Source organism: Amphibalanus amphitrite, unplaced genomic scaffold (assembly GCF_019059575.1).
Source record: "Amphibalanus amphitrite isolate SeventyFive unplaced genomic scaffold, NRLGWU_Aamphi_draft 000304F_arrow, whole genome shotgun sequence".
Taxonomy (NCBI): Eukaryota; Metazoa; Arthropoda; class Thecostraca; order Balanomorpha; family Balanidae; genus Amphibalanus; species Amphibalanus amphitrite.
In genome coordinates this window covers 566,783-577,212 of record NW_024881799.1, presented here as the reverse complement: position 1 = coordinate 577,212, position 10,430 = coordinate 566,783, and the positions used below count along the sequence as shown (strand labels likewise).

The window sequence follows — 10,430 nt, the reverse complement described above, 5'->3', positions numbered from 1 at the left end:
ACGCCCCCCTTTTTCGTCCTACGCTAGTAAGTAGTGACAGACGTATTTTGTTGTTTGAAGCACAAGTCGCGATGGATCGCCAGTCCGTTTACCGATTCATTCACACATGGTGGCATGGGAACTGTCTAATTATTCTCCCTTATAGATATAACGTCACGGCATTCATTGTCTGAGCTAAATGCGGTAGACCGACAGCCGCCAATGGCCAGCCATCCGTGCATTCGCAAACTACTGGCGGTGCCACCCTGCACAGTGCACAGGCCGCGGCCCCGCGCGGGTCTCAGCCACCCAGTTAAATAGCACACGACTCGCGACATGGCAGGCCCGGCCACGGGCAGACGACCGCCTAATGTCAGCTTCAATATGAAGCACGAGATGAGACACAACACAACGCTGACAACTCGACACAAACTCGGCAATCTCACACTCTCTGCGGGCTTGTATTGCTGTAGGCGCCGATACGAGACATACTCCGCAGTTATACCGTCTCGCGACGGTCTCTCACACACAGACACACACACAGGCGCGTCGAGGCGCCCCACTCTCTGCTGCTTTGTACAGGGCTCGCGCGCCGACAGGGGAGCGGTGGCACGTCGCGTTTGTACACGCTCACCGCCTATGTAAGACGCGGCACTGGCTGTGTACTTGTGGGGTACCACAAACACCCCGGTACCTATGGGTACCGTGCATATCTCTGAGGAGCCGTCCCGCGGTACATCTCGCCGGTACTCGGGTACACTGGCGTTTTTAGTACCTCCAGGCGGCGAGTGGCGTGTACTTGTCAGGATGTTCGGTACCTCGCGGTACCAGCACCACACGTACTCGCGTACTCATCAGCTCCATACGCGTCAGGGTACACTCGTCCCCTCCGTACCTATGTACTCTGACGTTAACGTACTTCTGTACTCGCCACGTCGTCCATTCAAATAAAGGTCGCTTCATGTCGCGCCGCGCGCACAACTGCGCACAATGTCCCATCAGAGCTAGATAACATACAGACTAACGCCAGCCAAGAGCCAAATACTGGCTGGTCGGCCAGCAGGGGGCGACGGGACGCCACAGCGGCTCCCCGGCCCCTGCCGCCGATCTCGTCACGCGTTCGGCCGCGACCACGATCACTCGTAGGCGCGTAAAGCTAGTCTCGCCCCTCTCGCTCGCGCATTCTCTCGCCACGACTTTCCGGACCGTCCGTGGTTGTCGCTGAGAAGTCTCAAAGCACCGCCAGCCGCCGCCACCGCTGGTGAGGGCTATTCGCTCATCGCCACTGCTGCCGCGCCGCCGCGGCATATTGATAAAGACTAGGTCAGGTGTTCCTCTGAAGCTCCTGAAGATCTTCAAGTTGTCAACTGAGTAAGATGGCACCTGACCGCTGGCAGCGTCTGGAAGTCTAGGCTGATGGTTCTGTGAATGCCGATGTTGACAATACCACTGCAGTCACTTGGGAGATACACAAGAATAACATCTTCATCTCTAAACTTGCGGCCACCGCAGCACAGATCACGGCCTCTCGCACCAGCTTCAACCCCCAAACTGACCACGAGTCTCCATCAACATCAGCAGCAGCGGCGGCGGCACAACGACACCCACGGTGGCGACTACGTTCCCATGGCGGCACCTCAGTCGTCCTCGAGCCTCGGTCGCTTTTCGGCGCCCTCCTGGCCGTCGGCGCCGGGTACGCCGGTGGTAGTAGACGGCGAGGCTGCGCGCTTGTCAGCCGGAACCGGGCTCAAACCGGGACCCTCGTCGGCGGGCCAGAAGGTGACGCGAGGCAGCTGTACCGAGCTGGAAGAGGAGAGAGACGAGGGTTAGAATGACAAATAGAGCTCAGACCGGTGCAAAAGGGGAGCTCACGGATGGAAGAAGAGCCCAGAGATCAACCGCTGAGGAAAAGAATACAGTGGAGGTAAAACTTCCTTATATGATATCAACTAGCTTTACAACCTTACTCAATGTATGGTACATAAATGAATTCAGCAGCCGAAGACCTTTTTTCGTGCAGATAAGACCAATGCATCCATTCATTCAGTGAGCATTCAGGAAGATATGCCCCACACAAACATTCACGGACTTATTGTTATCATGAGTTAAACTCCGCTTGATAGCCTGCTATCGCAAACAACGCTGCAGGACCCAATGTCCTTAAGCAGCAATGATCGGTGCATTGCACACTTGCAACACACAATGATGCATCGCAGCTCGCAGCGCAGTGAATGGCTAACACAAGATAGCCGATACACGTGTCAAATACGTGACGGGTGATTTGGACAAATATAGCCGAGGCGGCAGCTTGCTCAAATAACATAGCATCCAATGGACCCGGAAGATGGGCGCATACCTATGGGGTTTGTTTATCCTGCTGTGTTGTGGACGGGGTGGCAGAGTTCACTTAAAGGCTTCTGGGCGAAATTGTTCAAATGTTATCGTACTGGGCACAGAATAACATTCAGACATTTATGTGTTCATGAGCGTGGAGCCGCGCGATCTGAGTGCTAAGATGACAGGACTGATTGCTCCGGTACTGAAGCCGGAACTTATTCTACTAGGTACCCGATTTGAGTTGTAAGGTACCGAGATATAACAAAGTACTAAATCTAGAGACTGGTTTACTAAGGTTACTAGCGTTTATACTAGAATCTGCTCGATGCGTAGAAGGTACTGCAATCGAGGGGTCACATACATTGGTGCTGATGTACCTACCTAAAGGACCGACTGTACTTATTACACCTGCACTGAGCTGTTTTACGACACACCGAACCTTCTACCCCAACATCCCACCTTCCCCAACATGCTGACGCATCCGTAACACCACACCCATCCCCTGGAAGGACCCGACCCGTCCTCCCTTCTTCAGTCGATCTCACTGTACTGACCCGGCCGCCGAGCTGGTGACTGGCTGGTCGCCGCCGGGGCCCAGCGGCACCGCCACCGACGCCGGCATGTACGCGCCTGGAACGGAGGAGAGAAACGCACAGTCAGAGAATATAGTTCTAGATGAACACAGTATGAGACACAGCCATGGACGCCGTCATGTACGCGCCTGGAACAAGAATGGGGGACAAACGGTCAGAGAATGCAGTCACGGATGAGCGCAGCGTCATGTAGGCGCCTAAAACGGAGAAGACAGGACAGGTAGCTAGAGAGCACAATCACAGCGCGGCACAGTAAGAGACACCGTTACCGCCGCCGTCATGTACGCGCCTGGGACGGGCAGGAGAGAGACCGTCAGCGAACACAATCACATCACAGATGAACATAGCGTCATGCACGCGCCTGGAACGAACAGGGGAGAAACGCTCATTACTCAGAGAAAACAGTTACAGAGAAACACAGCGTCATATACGCGCCTGGGACGGACAGGGGACAGGTGAGAGACAGGAGAACACGTCGAGCAGAGACAAAGCGATCGCACCCGAGGTCCGGTGACCTCGGGAGCGATCACCTGCCGATGGTGGTGGAGATGCGCGGAATTCGAGAGCAACCCCGCAGGATCCGCAAGGCGAGGATGGCTTACGACAAGGCCGACTGGGTTGCGTTCCGCGACACCTGTGAGGCGGCCCTCCTTGAGGCCGGGACTCCGGGAGAGTCGGCGCAGCTCCAGAGCGACCGGTTTTCGACGGCCCTACGTCAGGCGGGCGTGCGGCATATCCCCTGCGGGGCCCGCGCGGACCCCAAACCGTGGGCACTCGACCCCGAGCTGAGGGAGGCCGTAGCGGAGCGCCGGGAGGCCCGACGCCTGCTGCAGCCTGGGAACGAGCGGTCCAGGACCAGGTGGACGGAGGCGAAACAGAGGGCGGCGGAGGTGGAGAGGAGAGTGTCCCGTGATCGCTTCCGTCAATTCGTCTCTGAGACGCTGAACCGACCAGCCAGTCTGGGGAGAGTTTCAAAACTCCTAAAGAAGTGGGACAAGTCAACGGATGAGGAACAGCGAGATGGCCAGGCAATGGAGGACGGCGGCCGACTGCTTGTCACCGACCGCGCCAAGGCGGATGCTTTTGCCAGGACGTACGCCCATGTGTCCCGGCAGATCCGAGCAACGAAGATAGACCGAGAGGTCAAGAAGAAGTTGCAAGAACCCGCCCTCAAGCGCTGTGCGGAATGTCAAGGAGACAGAGAGGCCGGGCGCTGCTGTGGGCCCTTCACCCCTGAAGAACTCGCTCAACACATCCGAGAAACCAAGCTGAAGAAAGCCCCTGGCCCGGACGGGATCTCAAACGAGATGCTGCGGCACCTCGGTCCTGTCGCGCGTGACGCCCTGCTACGTCTCATCAACACCTCGTGGGCGACAGCAGAAGTCCCAAGAGAATGGCGCGCGGCGACAGTGATTCCCATCCCCAAGGCCGGGAAAGACAAGAGGCTCCTCAGCAGCTACCGTCCCATTGCCCTGACGAGCCACGTCGGGAAGCTGGCAGAGCGACTGATCCTGGCCCGGCTCACCTACCTCAGCGAGAGCAGGGGCATGGTGCCGCCGGAGCAGGTGGGCTTCAGAGCTCACCGCTCTGTGGAGGACAGCATCGGCCGCCTCGTGCAGGAGGTACAAGATGGGTGGCAGCTCCCCCGACCGAGACACCAGAACCATCAAGACGGCGCCACAGCGCAGAAGTACGTCCTCCTCGCGTTCGATTTTGCGAGGGCGTACGACAAAGTCGACCACCGCCTCCTCAGACTGCGGTTGCTGGAACTGGGCCTCCCGGCTTGCATGGTGAACTGGGTGTGGCAGTGGCTCAGAGATCGTCGAGTCAAGGTAGAGGTGAACGGGGTGCTCAGCGGGGAGAGAGTGTTTAGAGCGGGCCTGCCCCAGGGCAGTGTGCTCTCGCCGTCCCTGTTTTTGTTATGGGCGGCGACACTCGTGCAAGATCTCCGCGACATCCCCGGTGTCTCACCGTATATGTACGCGGACGACACCGCAGCACTGTGCGCCGGGAACTCCATCCAGATAGCCAAGGACAGGGCCCAGAGGGCTGCAGACGCCCTTCTCGCCTGGGCAAAGAAGTCGAAGATGGTCGTTGCAGCTGAGAAGACCCAGATGCTGGTGTTGTCACAGTGGCACCGCGACGCAGTCGACTGCCAGATTAAGATGGCGGGGAAGACAGTGTCAGCCACGGACTCCATCAGCCTACTCGGCGTGCAGTTAGACCGTCTGCTCCACTTCGGCCCCCACTGCCATAAGCTGAGGAAGAAGGTCCGCCCACGCATCGCGCAGCTGCGTCAGCTGTCCGGACGCTCCTGGGGCCTCGAGGAGGACCTGCTCCGGACAGTAGCCAGCGGCTATGTCCGAGGAGCCCTGGAGCATGCCGCAGCAGCCTGGCTTCCTGCCACGCCGCCCTCCCACGTGGAACTTCTGGAGAGGGAAATGAGAGCAGCGGCGAGAGTCGTCACGGGGTGCACTCGCAGCACTCCGTCGGACGCGCTCATGGCGGAAGCGGGCCTTCTCCCGGTATCGGTGAGGAGAAGGACACTGGCTGCGCGTTTCCTGGCCAAGGCGACTGCGCTCCCCCCGGAGGAGCCGCTCCATCGAGTAGCCGCGTCGGACGCCCCGGCCCGTCTAAGATCCGTGACGGGCTGGAGAACCCTGGGACGAGAGATGTGGGAGGCGGCCGGTGTCGGCCCCCCTATCGACCCAGTATCGCAGGCGAGCGTCCCCCCGTGGGAAGTGAAGAGCGGGGTCACCATCAGCCTGGACGTGGGACCACTACCACTGAATGCGACTTCCACACAGAAGAGAGACGCGGCGACCTGTCACCTAGGTAGTCTGCCACAGTGCGCGACTTGGGTTTGGTCCGACGGCTCGGTGGAGGGAGGCATCACAAACGGCGGCGCTGGCGTTTTCATCGAGGACCCGGACGGCCAGCAGCACCTACTCACGGTGCCGGCGGGGAACGTCTGCTCCAGCTACCGTGCTGAAATGGTAGCCCTCAGAGAAGCGCTGAAGTTCCTGCTGGACCGACAAACCCTCCCTCCTGAGCCGATCGTGATATGCACGGACTCCCAGTCAGCTCTGGCGACACTCCGGGGTGGCCCCTCTACCCAAACAACCCTCATAGGAGGAGAAATCTGGGCGGCGCTTCAACAGCTGGCGGCCCGCGGCAGGCGTACCTACCTACAGTGGGTACCTTCCCACTGCGGCCTGCCCGGGAACGAGAGAGCGGACGAGCTGGCGAAGCAAGCTTCAGCACTGGACCAAGAGGTAGTCCCCGTCGACGCCATGACGGTGTACCGCGCGGTGGCAAGGACGGCGCGGGACCAGTGGGTCAGCGACTGGCCGCGCGGATGGTACCGCAGCCTCATGGGAGCGAAGCTGCCGGGACCAGTCAGACACCTGGATCGAGCGGAGGCGGTGGATGTGCACCAGTTGCGAGCGGGGCACTGGTCAGGCTCCGCCCAGTACCTCCACCGAATCGGCCGGAACCCGTCGCGACACTGCCCGCAGTGCGAAGACGTGGACTGCCAGGGTGCCCGTTGCCCCCTGTGCAGAGAGACGGCGGATACTCCGTACCACGTCCTGGTCGAGTGCCCGGCCCTGATGGGCGCCAGGCTGCGACTCACCGGGACAATCAGACCCAACAGGGAAGAGGTGCGGAGCGACGGAGTTGTCGCGGCCCTGGCGGCCGCGTTCAGGACCCTGCAGAGCCGTCAGGCTACAGTCGACTGAGGTCGACCTGGAGGGAACAAACAACAACAACAACAACAGCAGAGACAAACATAGCGTCGTATACGTGCCTAAAATGGACAGGAGATGGGAAAGACGGTCAGAGAGCAAACAATCACCAATGAACACAGCGAGCCGGTTATAAAAGCCGGCCACTCGCAGCGGACTGCAGTTATTGACAGACGGTGTTGGTCGTAACAATACGCAAGTCCCGTCCCGTCCCAGCTATCCCCTGACCCTTGCTCTCCTGACTTCTGACTTGCTCAGCTACTCGCCCGGAATATCCATTGTCTTCATCCTGTCAGTCTACTCTATTCTATCCTGAGTCTACTGTGAGTCTTATTCTACCACTAGCGCCGTTCAGTGTGTGTTGTTGGAGCTTTTGGGTGGGCGCTACAGCACAGGTAGGCTACCAAGCGCCCTACTACCGCCGTCCACTCACCATGCAGCCGCGTCTTGCTGTCCTCTGCGTCCTGCGCCGGCCGCTGGTCGGTCTCCATCGGCTGCACTGTCACCACCGTCTGCTGCTGGTGCTGGTGAACCACCTGGTGCTGGTGCTGGGGCGGCGCGGCGGACCCGTTCAGGGCCGCCACCAGGCGCGGCCGTTTGCCCTGCAGAGCCGACATCAGGTGCGTGGTGCCCACACTGGGGATACCACCGCCGCCGCCTGAGCTGACGATCACGGTAGCAGGCTGGTACGTCGAAAAATTGGCTGAAAAAGAGATAGAGAAAATGTTAGAGCTATTGGTGGGATGATTGAGTTCACGAGACCCTAGCTAGTCTTCACGCTAATGGAATAGTTTTCAAACGGCTGAGACGCTCCGTTTCAATACGAATTAAAGGAAATAGTTCACTTTTAACATGGGATTTTGAACTGGAATAGCAGTTTCGTAGCTTGAGCTGAGACTAGCACAAATCAGGAGCTTTTACGGCTCAACGATCACCCTAGACGAAGATATTCCATTTCTCGTTCCGAAAAGAGTGCCTTGCAGAGGGAGGCAACGCCGCCGCGGTTCTCGCCACAGCCGCCACAGACCGGGCGAGGGCAGACCGCCGACAGCAGCCACCACCAGACATGACAGGGGTGCGCACCCGGCCTTCGCCTCCTCCGTCTGCGACGACCGGCCGAGCCTCAGCTAAACAGACAGCAAGGCAGGCCTCACCCGAGTTCTTAGCTGACGAGCCGCTGGCACTCCCGTCGGAGGAGGCCTCTGCACCGCCCAACACCAGACTGTCTCACCACTCACTGCCCGGCAACCCCAGCGAAGACGGCGGCGGGACTGGCAGTGAATCTGACGGCAGACCGCTCGGTCTCACCGGCCTCAGGAACACGGGCAACACCTGCTTCCTGAACACAGTCGTCCAGTGCCTGAGCAACACACGCGCTCTCCACGATTACATCCTGCGCGATGGACGCTCCTCAGATGCCAGCATGCCTGCCGCCGCTACGAAGGGGTCCCTCATGAACACATTCAGCGCCCTGATACGCGACATGTGGACATCCTCGGACGAAACGGAGCGGGTGCTCACCACCGCACCACTCAAGTCGATGATCCAACGGCTCGCGCCACGCTTCATGGGCTCTCAGCAGCAGGACGCGCAGGAATTCCTCAGATATCTGCTGCAGGGACTTCACGAGGACGTGAACCGGGTGACGAGCCGGCCAAAGCCGATCACGACCGACATCGACGACTCACTGAGCGCCAGTCAAAAGTCAATGGAGGCCTGGAAACGTTTCTTGCGCCTGGAAAACTCCAAGTTTGTTGACCTGTTCGTGGGCCAGCTCAAGGCTACCCTGCGGTGCACGGTATGTGGCCACGCATCGGTTACCTTCGACCCGTTCTGGGATCTGAGTCTGCCAATCCCGTCACGAAGTGGCCAGGTGCGCCTACAGGCCTGTTTTGACCTGTTCACCAAAGAGGAGGTGCTCGATGGCGACGAAAAACCGACCTGCTCAAAGTGCCAGAAGCGCCAAAAGTGCACCAGGAGCCTCTCGATCCAGAAGTTCCCTCGTATCTTGGTGGTCCACCTGAAGCGGTTCTCGCCGCAGGAGAGGTTCCGCGGGAAGCTGAACACCACTGTCGACTTTTCGGTGAACGGCCTGGACCTGTCGCCCTACTCGGCCGGACAGACGCCCTGCCGGTACAGCCTATACGGCGTGGCGAACCACTCTGGCACGCTGCTCTCAGGACATTACACCGCTCACTGCCGACACCCGTACACGGCAGAGTGGTACGAGTACAACGACTCGCGGGTCCACGTGATGGACCAGAGAAACGTCAACAGCGGAAAGGCTTACGTGCTGTTCTTTGAGCTGGCCGGCTCGAAACACCGCTCCGGCTCGACCCACGTCTAGTCATCCAGTCACGGGAGAGGAGCCTGCGATCGTCACCCGCTCGGGCCCTGTGTAGTCACACCGACCGGCGCACATTCTGCTCGGACAACTCTAGCCAGCGGCCTATTGTGATTTGTGATATTGCGATAAAATTCTATATAAACTATTTTGGCATCCTCTTTGATTTGAATCGTAATCTAAAACTGAATATACTTCAAATTCAAAAAAAAAAAAAGAATGTGTGCCTTGCACAGGAATGCAGCCACGTCATCGTCAGCCAATCAGCATGCTGCTTACAGCGCGTAGGTTTGAACTACGCAATATGATTGGTCAACGCGTAATAAGCTTCCGCGTCAAACATTATTTTACATAGAATATAGTTCATCCTATATAAAAATATAGAAAATAATTGTTTTTACAAAAAGGTTTTACTTTATTTTCTGATCATTTTGAGCATAAAAAATCGTAAATCCATAGCAAAATACTAATTTCAGGAAAGTGAACTGTTTCCTTTAAACACTGCCGTGCAGTGTATATATTGTACACAGCCTGCGTATCTCAATCGTGTTTATATGAATTGGCTTGTATTTACTCAGTTTGGTCTCTGTGCATTAGCATGAAGGTCGTTCCATCGATGAAACACAGACACAGCACATGTATTTGGTCCTGTCTGTACGATGATAGCTCATCTCACTAAAGAAATAAGTCAGCGAAACAATCGATCAATCATAGAATAAAAAAGCGTTGTGAAATATTATTGCAGTGTAGCCTATATAGATATAACTTGCCTTGCAGCGCCAGCAGTTACAAAGTTGCGAATTGTTTGGTAATATAAAATAGTTCAAGAATGTTCGGAGCAAATGACTGAGCATTCCCTTTCTCCCTCCTAGTCTAAACCGTAGCAGACTGCTGGTGTGATGATGCGTCCCTCTCCCCTCGGTACATGGTTAAACTGTAGCTAGTGTAGCAATGTAGTGCAGCCGTCCCTCCCCCCTTTCGTAGTAAGTGTAAATGGTACGGGGACCCGCAGTTGCTACTGTACACGAACCCCAACTCTAGCCGTCTGTCCTGTCCAGTAACAACCGATAATATTGATATCGACTGCCGGTCCCTATACAAGAGCAGCTGAGGTTTTCTGTGCGTGCCCTCTGACAGCTTATCTTTGTTCACTGTGAGGGTGCTGAGACAATTTACTCAGGGTCGCTGTACAGTAGCAACTGCGGGTCCCCGTACAGTGACCCCGGCGCCTCCCTCCCTCTCTCACCATAGCTAGTGTAGTGATGCGGTGATCCGGGCGCCGACTGGCTGGGCGCGGCCGGGGCCGGTGGTGGCGTGTCCCTCGCCGGAGACGGCTCGCGGGACAGACTGTCCGGCGTGGCCAGACCAGAAGATAGGTGGGTCGGCGACGCCGGGGCCGACCTGGAGACAGGCAGGGTACAGAGAGTCAAA

General features: G+C 57.6%; 2 protein-coding genes across 3 annotated transcripts in view; one reads left to right on the top strand and one right to left on the bottom strand.

Annotated features, from left to right (window-relative positions):
* Nucleotides 1-112: 112 nt before the first annotated feature.
* The window catches only part of LOC122387964 (forkhead box protein K2-like), a 34,661-nt gene continuing 24,343 nt past the window's right edge, over nucleotides 113-10,430 (bottom strand). For both annotated transcript variants that reach the window (XM_043378674.1, XM_043378673.1), the window contains exons 7-10: nucleotides 10,246-10,400; nucleotides 7,089-7,358; nucleotides 2,871-2,946; nucleotides 113-1,782 (exon numbers count right to left, since the gene is read on the bottom strand). In XM_043378674.1, coding sequence (XP_043234609.1) covers nucleotides 1,617-1,782; nucleotides 2,871-2,946; nucleotides 7,089-7,358; nucleotides 10,246-10,400 — 667 coding nt within the window. In that variant the 3' untranslated portion in view covers nucleotides 113-1,616. The remainder of the gene's footprint in view (nucleotides 1,783-2,870; nucleotides 2,947-7,088; nucleotides 7,359-10,245; nucleotides 10,401-10,430) is intronic.
* Nucleotides 7,707-9,121, top strand: LOC122387965 (ubiquitin carboxyl-terminal hydrolase 2-like). Its single transcript, XM_043378675.1, has one exon. The coding sequence runs from the start codon at nucleotides 7,722-7,724 to the stop codon at nucleotides 9,000-9,002; it is 1,281 nt and encodes a 426-aa protein (XP_043234610.1). The 5' UTR covers nucleotides 7,707-7,721; the 3' UTR covers nucleotides 9,003-9,121.

Excerpts from the sequence above, each read along its gene's own strand:
- LOC122387965 (XM_043378675.1), top strand. The coding sequence starts at position 7,722 with ATGACAGGGGTGCGCACCCGGCCTTCGCCTCCTCCGTCTGCGACGACC.